The 13,479-nt window shown below is 42.0% G+C and overlaps 1 protein-coding gene across 7 annotated transcripts in view; it reads right to left on the reverse strand.

The window, feature by feature from the left end:
* myo5aa (myosin VAa) overlaps positions 1–13,479 on the reverse strand; it is a 299,077-nt gene that overhangs the window by 165,179 nt on the left and 120,419 nt on the right. For all 7 annotated transcript variants that reach the window (XM_051920655.1, XM_051920654.1, XM_051920651.1 and 4 more), the window contains exon 7: positions 11,806–11,887. In XM_051920655.1, coding sequence (XP_051776615.1) covers positions 11,806–11,887 — 82 coding nt within the window. The remainder of the gene's footprint in view (positions 1–11,805; positions 11,888–13,479) is intronic.

Raw genomic sequence — 13,479 nt, forward strand, 5'->3', positions numbered from 1 at the left:
CCAGAGGGGCCACAACACCACATAGATAAACTGTATATGCAGGCCAAGATGGTGTTGTAACAGGACGGGTACACTCAGTGGTACACTCAATTCCCAGAATTATGCCAAGGAGGAAAAACCCATCAATAATTGTACATTTATTAAAACATCAAGGGGAGAGGGAACGAAAACAACAGATATTAAATAAAAAGAAAATCAAAACAACAACAGTGCAACCTGCATTGACCTACCTTCAGAAGGTGATCCCTTTATGCAGGGTGGAGAGGCTCACCCACTTGCCCACCTCAAACACTTTCTCCCATCTCCTTTTGTCGGTCACTTCAAGCTGGCTGAAATTCCTATCACCAGTGAGTCTTTACATCGGATACCTTGGCTTCCTTTTCCAGGTCGGTGCTAGTCTGACCTCTGCTAGAAAGATACAACACTAGAATGCCCCCTAAGGGCTGCTGGTGGCTTAGGGATTTGGTGGACCCTATCAGTGTCTTGTTTTTCTGTTTTTTTTTTGTTATATGGTCAAAAACGGCAACAGGCACAAGGTAAGGACCAGCTACAGACAGGGCACCAACACACTTCCACACAGACAGTGCTAGGCAGGAATTTGAACCCAGGGCTTTGTAGCTGTGAGGCAGTAGTGCCCACCTATAAGGGATGTACTGTGGCAAAATCCAGACTGAGATTTACCAGCAGTCCTATTTATTTCCTTCCGTTTTAGTTACCATCCATCAAATAACAATACGTCACAAGTGCACTTTGTCTCCTACACAACAGGTACTGAGCTCCCTGGAGGCCATTGCAACACGATGCATCCAAGCAGAGGTCTCACTATAACTGCCCATGCTGACTCATGCTCAGTCCTACACAAGACATGTTGCTATGAGTCATTTTATTATTTTTTAATTGCAAGATACAGACAAGCCACAAAAAGAAGGAGAAATTTAGAACATTTGAGGAGAAGTTTAAAGCTTTAGCTATGTGGTTCACGGCCCAGTAGTGGTTGGGCCATACTATGAACCACCTGGCACATGCACATGTCCAGTCATCTTTCTTGCAAGAGCTTTCTTACTGATCAGGGTAGATGAAACAGCTCTATGAGAGATACCACAGGGCACCCCCCGTCTGCCTTTTTTCCCAGATGACAACATCTATACACCTTCTACACTACTGCTTCCTGCTCCGATCCTGTACCCGGAGTGTGGTGGAGTGATTTCTAGCATCTTCTTTTCTTTCGGCTGCTCCTACTAGGGGTTGCCACAGTGGACCATCTTTTTTCCATCTCTTCCTGTCCTTACCATCTTGCTCTGTTACACCCATCACCTGCATGTCCTGTCTCTCACCACATCCATAAACCATCTCTTAGCCCTTCCTCTTGTCCTCTTGCATGGCAGTTCTATCCTTAGCACCCTTTGCCCAATATACCCAGCATCTCTCCTCTGCACATGTTCAAACCAACACAATCTTGCCTCTCTCATCCTGACCTGACCTTCTAATGTCCTAATTTCTAATCATGTCCATCCTTGTCACACCCAAAGCAAACCTTAGCAGGAGACATAGCTGGAGGAGGCAAAGTTAAAGATGCTACCTGGTCAGAACCAACGTCTCCAACCCATAAAACAAAGCTGGTCTCACTACAGTCCTGTAGATTTCTAGCATATAAATTGATAAATATTTTGTAGGTCTTTATTTATAGGCTAGACTAAACAAATGTAACATTAGTGTTTCAGGAGCCATGTTTTACTTCAATGATGAGAACAGCGGTGCTTTGATGTTCACCTAACCAAACCCTCCACTCTTTAGGACGGACTCAGGAAGAGGAATTTATTGTGAGGGGGATGGAGAATCAGACCAGCTTGGCAAAGGGTGACTGTGTTTGGAATTAGAACCCATAAGTCATTACCTACAGGAAAGCATAAATAAAGTAAATGGGGGGAGAGTTGTACCCATGAGCTTTCATTGGTAACTAGTCAAGAGGGCACAGCGTGGCTCTTTCAGATTGGTTTTGAATCATAGGCCATTCTGTACAACACCCCATTGGTTTAGATGTTGTGGTAAGAATGATATAAAGTTGGTCACCTTACCTATACCTCTCTCTCTCATCATCTGGGCATGAAGAGAAGACTATAATGAAGACAACTCTGTCTCAGCAGCCATACTGAGACAGGCATTCAAAGGCCATGTGGCAGCAAAGCAACCCAGACTGAAGATAAGCCGAGAGCCGCCTATGGGCACAAGATGCACTGCCATTTAGGCTGTAAGGGTACGGATGCCAATATTTAGATAGTATTCTGCTTCCTTAATATTTTTGGCCGTTTTATTAATAACGCACAATTAAATGTGTAAGTTAACTTTCTTCATTCTGTCGAATTGTCTGAAGTTACAGATGTAGTAGGTAAAAGTGGAGGAAGTGCTAAAATACCCGATCATAGAGAGGTAAGTGTGTGGGATTTTAGACATTTTATTAAAGTCTACACAATAAAAAGAGTGTAAAAGGGGAAGATAGAGTCACCATGGGACCTTGCATGATAAAACGTCGAGTCAGCATGGTAGCTCAGAGAGTACCAATATGGGAATTAGCCAGCAAAGCAGAAAGAGAGTGAGGAGCAGTACGAGTTTGACAAAGTTCTATTTCGGCTGGGTTTTTGTAGTCCTTCTAAGGACATAGCAGGGGGAGTAACACAGACACTTATTAGCCAATTTCAATAACTTGCATTGGGGATGTGTTTTGCAAATCATAGGCTGCAAATGGACATGTACAAAAAGAAACTATAAAAAAAATATACAAGCTGAAATATCTTCTGAGAAGGTAAATCTGAAACAGTAAATTGCTTATTCAGATCCTCTATTTTAAAATATATGATTTCAAAAAATTTGCCAGTGATTTATAGATGGGAGCTTTTTATCTTTTAATTTCAAAAATGATTGCGTTGCAATCCATTTCAGAGATCAATGAAAATGTAAAGATTTTCTAAAGAAATTTATCTGAAGAATCCATATGTCTAAAATGCTATCAGTCCACAAGGAGTTAAGTGGTTTCATGCAGACAGACAGACAGACAGACAGACCAGAACAATGGCCAAGTGCTTCCTCATTTTATTCGTATGTACCCATAAAAGCAATATATTTTTTTTTAACAAAATACCTAATTCTACCTGAGAAATTCTAATGGAGACAAGCTAATGTAAGTGAAGATGCAAGCAGGATCAACCAAGAGTGGGTAGATAGATAGATTTGGTGAAGAGCGAAAAGCCAAAAAAAATAATATTCAAAGGATTTAAAGAGAGAAAGTAAAAAATCGGGTTTGTGGTTCGTTCTGTGCTAGAAGCTAGGGCCATATTTGACTTCCTCCACAAAATTTCAGACAACATGCAGAACTTGACTCTGTAAAGAAAGCCACTGATTTGTATAAAAAAAAAAAAAAAATCATGCACAACAATTTTAGCTATAATTTATGGCCCATTTTGAGAAACATAAAAATATCTGAATGACAGGAAATGAGATATGTCACAGATAAAACAGACCTAATGGAAATGTCCCAGTTGCATCATGCTGTTGCCTACCCAGAAAAACCGCACGTCTTCTAAGGAGCAAAAGAAACGGACAACATGCCATCACCTACTGCATTCACAATCGGCCTTTTAATAAATGTAAGAGTAGCAGCTAACTCAGTATGTAACAAGCTGCAGAAAGCAGGAAGACAACTGTGAGAGACATCTAGCAACTTTTCTCCTTTGAGAGTTAAGAAAGAAAGATATGACTCAAGATATGGTTCATCCAATGCTAGAGAGCTACTGTAACACAGTGAAAAGTTATTAGGTGTGTGAAAAGGAACTGTTTGAAAGAGCGCTTATAATTAAAAGGTATATATTTTTTATGAAAACAAAATCACACAAGCATTAGAAAAACTTTTCACCCAATGGACTGAAGTCCTTTACTTATGAGAAAAGAGTACTAGGGTGTTGTACCGTGTTAGCCATTATGAATGTAGAGAAAAGTCAAGCAAAATGACACCTTTTATTGGCCAACTAAAAAGATTACAATATGCAAGCTTTTGAGGCAACTCTGGCCCCTTCTTCAGGCAAGATGTAATCATCAAGTTACATCTTGCCTGAAGAAGGGGCCTGAGTTGCCTCAAAAGCTTGCATATTGTAATCTTTTTAGTTGGCCAATAAAAGGTGTCATTTTGCTTGACTTTTCTCTTATGAGAAAAGATAAAGTACCGTAGAAAGAATGGATACTCTTTTTAATCTTAAAAGTGTATAAACTGCTATTTCTCCCCAGTGGTATGAATACCCAGCTAATACAACTGAATCATCTCTCATCTCTAGAACTAGTACTAAGCTACAGGACAGACCATTGATGGCAGACATATGACCCATGGGAGCACTGGGCAGCATAGACTTTTACAGAGTGTAGCAGAAAGAGACCAACAGTTTGACATTTAAAGAACTGAACATCCATTCACTTCTTAAAACTTGAACAACATACCTTCTGTAAAACAAAAAAGAAATATGGGGATAAAAGTTAATGAGGGTGAACGACCCACAAACCTTATGTGGTGCTTTAAGTCTCCCATATTTCTGAAAAGATGTACACACTATACATACATACATACATACATACATACATACATACATACATACATACATACATACATACATACATACATACATACATACATACATACATACATACATACATACATACATACATACATACATACATACATACATACATACATACATACATACATACATACATACATACATACATACATACATACATACATACATACATACATACATACATACAGTGGGGAACAGCCCGGACACAGACAGGCAGACATCATTTCGTCACCCAACACACGTTTATTTACAAGTCTATTTACAAAGTTTGTTGCTCCACAACCCACAGACTCCCCAAAGTCCAGGCCAAACCACTATGCCTCACTCTTCAGGCCACCTCCGTGTCTCCTCCTGAGACCTTGTCCAACTTCTCTCCCGACTCCAGCCTCTCTGTGAAGGGAGGCGGCCCCTTTTATATGCACCCGGATGTGCTCCGGGTGTGTTCCAGCAATCTCCCACGAACACGCCCCAGTGTGGCAGAAGTGCCGGCTGCGTACCCGGAAGCACTCCGGGTGTCCCCACTCGTCTTCTCCCCCAGCACTTCCTGGTGTGGTGGAAGTGCTGGGGTCCAGGGTTCTCCAGGCATGGGGGCACCCCCTGGTGGTGACCACGGGCCCCTACAGGGTTGAGCTTCTCAGCTCTGTACCCGTGGCCCCCAAAGGAACCAGGGTGGTCACCCCCTCGTGGTCTGGAGGAGGCATGAGCCCTCCTCCTGTCTTCCTGGGCATCCCGGCTGGGTGCCACCCCCAGCTGCGTGCCAGAATACATACATATATACATACATACATACATACAGTACAACACTTGCCACCCTACCTCCCAGCTCAGCTCAGTGTCTGGGCTGTTTCACAGTCCTTTTATATCCCCTGACCCGGAAGTGGTTCCTGGCCAAACCCACAAGTCCTTATTCCCTCCGGGTCAGGGTAAACAGTCCTTTCTTCAGCCTGGGAGCACGTCGTTCCTTCCTGTCACGTGATGATGACGCACTCCCAGGTTATAAGGCACATAAGAGCCCACTAGCCCCCCTACAGCGACTCCCGGTGGCCCCCAAGGTATCCAGCAGGGCTGTGTATATAAACTACAAAGTCCATGAGGCCCTGCTGGAACTCAGGGCACGATCATGCTGTCCGGAGGGCTCCTCCTGGCGGAGGCGACCGGAGTCTGAAGCCGGCCGTCCATCACAATAATATTATATATATATATTTATATGTGTATTTATATATATATATACACACATACACACACATACACACACATAAGCTATAGCACTATATTATATACAGGGTGAGTCAAATTTATGCTAACATTTGAATGACAGAAACAAATTATTCACAAAATATATTTCATATGTGCAAGATGATTTACAGGATTGTCTCGACCTGTTCGCCATCAAGTTCAACACATGTACCATACTGTATGTGGCACAAACTGTCCATAAAACTTGTATATAGGTATATACATAGCAGTACCATTAGTACCATTAGTGTTAACATATACAGGGCGAGTCAAAATTATGTTAAGTGGCTGTCCTATCACACTGCAGAATGTCACCTAACCTATGCGCATTGTGTGTGCGTCATTTGTGCAGTCAACGAGGACACAAAAATCTGGAAGCATTTGGATAACTCTCCAGAGAAGCACAGTAGCATGGTGTGACGTCAAAAGTATGTCATTTTGTCGGCACACACTGGCATTGATCCACATAGTTGGAAGTGTGAATTACCTTTTATAATAGCTGTTATATTAATAAACGATGGCTTGTGTTTCAGTGTCTAACATACTGTGAAACATGAAGCAATAAGAAGACTGACAAAGTAAAAAAATAGAAGTTCCGCGATATTTTTTACATTCTCAAACAAAGCTCATGTCTTAGTTATTGAGATGCCCCCACAAACATAAACATCAAATACAAACCATATGAAGACACTCCATATTGGAAACAAAAACCACCTTTGCAAACATACAGCCTGCTTCAGGGAATTACGCCGGCAGGCTGGAGACCTAGCAGTTCCACTGCTTTACAGAGCTGTGAATTATACATACATCTGTTGTAAACTTGGTTGGACACATCAATTTTCTTCCTTCCTTGTTTGTTTATTTTATATAATCTATAACTTTTTTTATTATTGTTTTATTATTTTCATATTTTGGCAACATTTTATATTCCAGGCACCTCCAAACCAACCTTAACGGGCCCTCCAAGTGTCAGAAAACATACAAGTCCCTGTGAAATAATAACTAAAGATTTATTACTGCTGCTGGTTTTGGCGATTTCTAGAACATTAATTATCCTATCGTTTTCCTATGCATTTGGGTCGTAAGTAAGAATCCCCTCAACTCGGTCAGCCGTAAGTCGACACAGAAGTGTATTCAAGTGTTAAGGCCTATAAATGGAAACCTGAGGCACTGGACATGTCTGACCAGCGTACTCTCATCTACAAGCCGGTTTTTGACAGCAGCAGCTCTCTATTATCCATGCCAACAGTTTTTGTGCGTGTTGGTGGGGGGTTGTAGTTTGCTTATTATATTGTTTTTCTTGCAATTCTGTAAAGTTTTCCCCTTGGAGATAAATACAGTAGATCTATCTATTGTCACAGATGGGACGCCTCTTTGCTGAGAGGAGCAGGGGAGCAAGCATGGGCAGAACATTACCTCCCCCGGGACACTAGATGGCAGCCCCCATGGGTTGCAGCAGTGACTCTGACCCCTGCAGGGCTTCATGGGAGATGGAGTTGTCTACAGCCATGTTGGGATCTGGGGGTGCCGCCAAGGGGCACTGCAGCTGCTACCGAGCCCATACAGGGTGCTGGTCATAAAATTATGATGACAAAGTTGATTTATTTCAGTAATTCCATTCAAAAAGGGAAACTTGTATATTAGATTCATTCATTACACACAGACTGATGTATTTCAAATGTTTATTTCTTTTAATGTTGATGATTATAACTGACAACTAATGAAAGTCCCAAATTCAGTATCTCGGAAAATTAGAATATTGTGAAAAGGTTCAATATTGAAGACACCTGGTGCCACACTCTAATCAGCTAATTAACTCCAAAGCCTTTAAATGGTATCTCAGTCTAGTTCTGTAGGCTACACAATCATGGGGAAGACTGCTGACTTGACAGTTGTCCAAAAGACGACCATTGACACCTTGCACAAGGAGGGCAAGACACAAAAGGTCATTGCTAAAGAGGCTGGCTGTTCACAGAGCTCTGTGTCCAAGCACATTAATAGAGAGGCGAAGGGAAGGACAAGATGTGGTAGAAAAAAGTGTACAAGCAATAGGGATAACCGCACCCTGGAGAGGATTGTGAAACAAAACCCATTCAAAAATGTGGGGGAGATTCACAAAGAGTGGACTGCAGCTGGAGTCAGTGCTTCAAGAACCACCGCACACAGACGTATGCAAGACATGGGTTTCAGCTGTCGCATTCCTTGTGTCAAGCCACTCTTGAACAAGAGACAGCGTCAGAAGTGTCTCGCCTTTGGACGGCTGCTGAGTGGTCCAAAGTTATGTTCTCTGATGAAAGTAAATTTTGCATTTCCTTTGGAAATCAAGGTCCCAGAGTCTGGAGGAAGAGAGGAGAGGCACAGAATCCACGTTGCGTGAGGTCCAGTGTAAAGTTTCCACAGTCAGTGATGGTTTGGGGTGCCATGTCATCTGCTGGTGTTGGTCCATTGTGTTTTCTGAGGTCCAAGGTCAACGCAGCCGTCTACCTGGAAGTTTTAGAGCACTTCATGCTACCTGCTGCTGACGAACTTTATGGAGATGCAGATTTCATTTTCCAACAGGACCTGGCACCTGCACACAGTGCCAAAGCTACCAGTACCTGGTTTAAGGACCATGGTATCCCTGTTTTTGATTGGCCAGCAAACTCGCCTGACCTTAACCCCATAGAAAATCTATGGGGTATTGTGAAGAGGAAGATGCAATACGCCAGACCCAACAATGCAGAAGAGCTGAAGGCCACTATCAGAGCAACATGGGCTCTCATAACACCTGAGCAGTGCCACAGACTGATCGACTCCATGCCACGCCACATTGCTGCAATAATCCAGGCCAAAGGAGCCCCAACTAAATATTGAGTGCTGTACATGCTCATACTTTTCATGTTCATACCTTTCAGTTGGCCAACATTTCTAAAAATCCTTTTTTTGCATTGGTCTTAATTGATATTCTAATTTTCCGAGATACTGAATTTGGGACTTTCATTAGTTGTCAGTTATAATCATCAACATTAAAAGAAATAAACATTTGAAATACATCAGTCTGTGTGTAATGAATGAATCTAATATACAAGTTTCACTTTTTGAATGGAATTACTAAAATAAATCAACTTTGTCATGATATTCTAATTTTATGACCAGCACCTGTATGGGTGATCCTTTCACAAACACCCGGAAGTTCTGCTTGAAGTTGGTCATCAAGCACCTGGAGTACTTCCGGTTAAAATATAAAACAAGCCAGACAATAAGTACTTGGTGAGCCAGAGTCGGCAAATGAAGCTTGCCGAGGAGGAGAACGAAAAGAATAGAGAAAAAGAGTATTGTGCTATGATTGTGCTTAGTGGGACTGTTGTGCCTGTGGGAAACGAGGAAGGCGTTTCCCATGAGGTTAAGAAAATTTTTTTAAAAATCTGTGTTTTTATAAGTGCCTCCTGCGTCAGTGTGTGTCAGGTTGAGTGGCTACACTTGTCACACTATCTGTCTATCTATATGTATACGGTCCAATATATTAGCAAAGTCAGAATACCGGCATGCTGTGTAAATGCATAGATCTTCAATCTGGATGCGTTAAAGATGGACGAAGGACTCTGAGAAGAGCACATCTCCTGCTGTAGCTGTCACCAGTAACTAAACACATTTTTCTGTTAATTAAAGAGTCTGTGGGTTCTATTAAAACAAGAGAGACAGATCAACATTCTTTTTTCTAATCTAACCTCTCTGCTGAGAAAACAGGAGGTTAACACAAAACCATACCAAAAAAATAAATAAATAAATTAAAACTGGTCACCGTTGTAGCAATTCACATGATATTTGAGAAAAACACACGCTACACGTTCCCCTCAGTCATCATCACTAATCACAATCATTTAGATATGGAACCAAAGAAATCACTTGGACAACAGAAGGCTCTATTTGCAGTTGCCAAGCAACAAAAGCCTATTTGTATCTCCTCAAAACTTAAAAAACAACACATACTGTGTGATCATCTGCCACTGTAGTCATTTCTCAGGATTCTGTCTGCTGCCCATGTTGCCAGTGAGCCCAGCCCAGTCTAAACATGCTGATTGAGGTACTACAATGTCCTCCACGACCATTACCAGCTAGCATGACAGACATCTACAGAACACGTAACGCTCAGGTTCAAACGTGTTTATTCGTCACATGATCCCGAGAGGAGGCTAGAACAATGGTTGACATAAGATGGAAAAATGGAAGAAAATTTTGGAATGCTTTTCAGGGCAGTGGCAAATAAACATTGTACAACACTACAAGGTGGTAAAGATAAAAATCTATTGGTCATAGGAGCTTAGGGGCAGATTTCTGGCAACTTGTTACAGTAGTTATTCATTGTGGTTGAATAAATCCATTTAAAGAGGAGAATCAAAGCATTCAACACTGAAGGCCATTTGGGTCTCCTTTGTAATTTCAGCTGAATGCTTTATCCCTGAGCCTGCTTTGAACTATTTAGACAGACAAACGGTGTATGAAAACATGTGTGTGTGTGTGTGTGTGTGTGCATTAATGAACACAAGTGGCATCCCTCTACAGCTGAAATTATACAGAAAAGTCAAAAAAGGTGCATTAAATCTATAAAAGACACAAAGGAGAACAAAAAACTACAAACTGATGACTCCATTGCCCCCCTGAGACAACCTACAGTATGCTGGCCTTGAACACGTCAAAGTGGCCCACCAACCTTAACGCCAACTAAACACCACAAAGCACTCCTCTGCTCTGATCCTGCCTCTCTCGACTTGGACCTTTTCCCCCAAAACCAGGAGGCCATGCCTGGGCAGGGCAAAGCCAGAGGAAACTCTGATGGACATCTGCAGCGGTCCCGACATGCAAATCAGTTGTCCGACCTCAGTATAGGTACAAAAAACCTTCTCAAATCTAGTGGTTGGTTCCTTCTGCATGCTAGCATTCACCAATGCAGTTTTTATCTGGAAAAGCAAATGATAAAAGGCCTTGGGGCCGAAATGATCTTTGCCTACGCTCATACTTTAACTCTTTGAGGGCTGAATATTTTTTCCAAGAAACTCATTTTTCTGAAAAGCACACATAGTAATGGTGTCACACATAAATCAACATAAAATGTCTGTTGCTATGTGCTGTGGCTACTGTTGGCATTATGTTCGGCATCTCTGGCAGCAGTGGCTGCGTGGGGGCACCTCAATGGTAAGCGGGAATGCATGGTGGGCTGGCTGCCTGGCTGTCTTCACGCAGCAGGTGGGTGGCGGTGGGGGTTGCAGTGTGACACAATCTGGTTTGTACCTCTTGACATGATAAGTGGTGGTCCTACCAGGCAAACGCTTCTGTAGGCACATCAGCTGGGGACCGATCAGATGATGCTAGTACCTCACTTTTGTTTTTGATATCCATCTCCAGATCACTTGCATCAAACTTGGAGTCCGACAAGTCAGAGTCCTATTCAATGAAATTACGTAAAAGGTCCACGGAGTATTTTGCTTTGCACATTCGCTTTGGTCTCTCGCCAGATGTCAGTGCCATTTTAGAGGTTGTTTGCTCTTCGCTACTCATGCATGTGTAGGGAATCGAGGTTAAATCAACAAACATATGTAACTTTCCTTCTAGCAAAGAGAGTCAAACTAAATCATAAGGGTGAGTTTTACAGCTGATTGCCATCCTCTACTCCCGAATTTTGACAAAAGTCGACATCAGCCCTGAAAGAGTTAAATATGAGAGAAGCCCAGCTTGATGGCGTGGAAAGCCGAGAGCCAAGTGGGTCATTTCTGGTAAGTTAGAACTGCCACTACTGGATGAACCAAACGCCGATGCAGGCCATGTCTTTAGGGTAGGGTAAGAAATTGAGGTCCTCGGGGGTTTGGGAATCATACGTGAAAACTAGAGAAAATGGGAAAACTTTCCACAGAACACATATAAGCACAACAGAGATGAGCTGGTTGACAAAGCAAATACAAAACTAATATTTTACCTAGCTTGAGGACTTTAAGCTCCGGCAAGTTTGATGATGCGCACAGTTGATAGAAAATATGATAATTCCTCTCTTCATCGGCCTGCATAGAAACAAAAACTGTTAATACATACAAAACAGAGGCAGGTAGAAAGACACAGGCAAACTACAGCATATTTGTTACATTTTAGAAGAGCATGTGCACATTTATTCATTTTTCCCCCCCCAGTTACTTCTTTTAAGCTCACCCAAAACCGAGTAAAGCCATTAAGATAAGGCGTGATAACCTGAGCCATATGAGTGTCTCCTTTGTGCAGGTCATAGACACTGCTTCATTGAAAGCTCAGGGGGACCCAAACCCAGCACAACAGACACAGCCTCTTGTGTGCCACAAAAAGTGCCAGCTCAGATCAAGGTGTTCATTACTTTCCTTCTTTTTGTTTATTTTCCAATACCTTTGTCCCAAGTTCCATCTTCTGCATTACACCAAGCAGTTACACTACACACTAAAACAAACCTTAACTGAAGGGAAATGCACGTTTTATAAAATGTCATTAGGACACAGAACTTGGGCTTTGAAATATAAATGAAAGGCACCTTTGAACATTAACACACTCTGTAGGAAACACCATTTTAAATATTGGAGTTCTCACTAGATTCCAAGTTTCCTTTTCTAACGAGGCAGCACAGTACAGCATTTGTCCACAGGAAGGGTGCGGTGCAGTGTCAGCCATTACTAGCCTTCCTTGGCTGGCTGTAATATTTCAGAAAGGGACTGGGAAACAGAGATCTACAGTTGCAAAGTAGGACAACACGGACCCAGGAGACTGGGTATGGGCTAAGAATAGGGCACATTATTAGTCTAAACGCAGGAGAACACCAAGATGAATGCAATCTGCATTTCAACATATTGCATTACAAAAGCTCTGTGTGTGTGTGTTGCCAGAAGCTCTTCAGAGTGCTTTAATTAAATAAGCTACAAACAAACCTACCTAACTGAATAAACATTTGAGTGAATGAATGGCTTCAATCTCAAAGTGGTTAGATGTATAAATAAAACAAGAAAGCTTCTCTCCAATTAAAAACATAATAAGTCGGCACGGGACGCAACCCATCTAAGCAAATTGACATTTCACATGTTGAGATCTTCGGGGAGAGCTGAATGGCAGCTCTCATGAGAAATGTGCTTATTCAGCGGGCACCTGCCATTAACACCTGCAGGGTTTCATATACTGATGTACCAAGAAGCTGGCATCGGCCTTAAAGTGGACAGTTTTCATTTCTGCTTACACACATCCTTCATTCAACCTCACTAAACAACTTGTGACCACATGTGAGCGTTCAAAATCTCAGTACTACTGGTAGAGCTGTGATACCGCTACACGAACATGAATGCGCCAATGGCTTACAGTCATATGAAAAAGTTTGGGAACCCCGCTTAATTCTTTGGATTTTTGTTTCTCATTGGCTGAACTTCCTTTTAATATCTGACATGCCTTATGATAACAGTAGTATTTCAGCAGTGACATTAAGTTTATTGGATTAACAGAATATATGCAATATGCATCATAACAAAATTAGACAGGTGCATAAATTTGGGCACCCCAACAGAGATATGACATCAATACTTAGTTGAGCCTCCTTCTTCAAATATAACACCCTCTAGATGCTGTCCTCCTATAGCCTTTGATGAGT

The sequence above is a fragment of the Erpetoichthys calabaricus genome, chromosome 17 (assembly GCF_900747795.2).
Source record: "Erpetoichthys calabaricus chromosome 17, fErpCal1.3, whole genome shotgun sequence".
In the NCBI taxonomy this organism is placed as follows: Eukaryota; Metazoa; Chordata; class Cladistia; order Polypteriformes; family Polypteridae; genus Erpetoichthys; species Erpetoichthys calabaricus.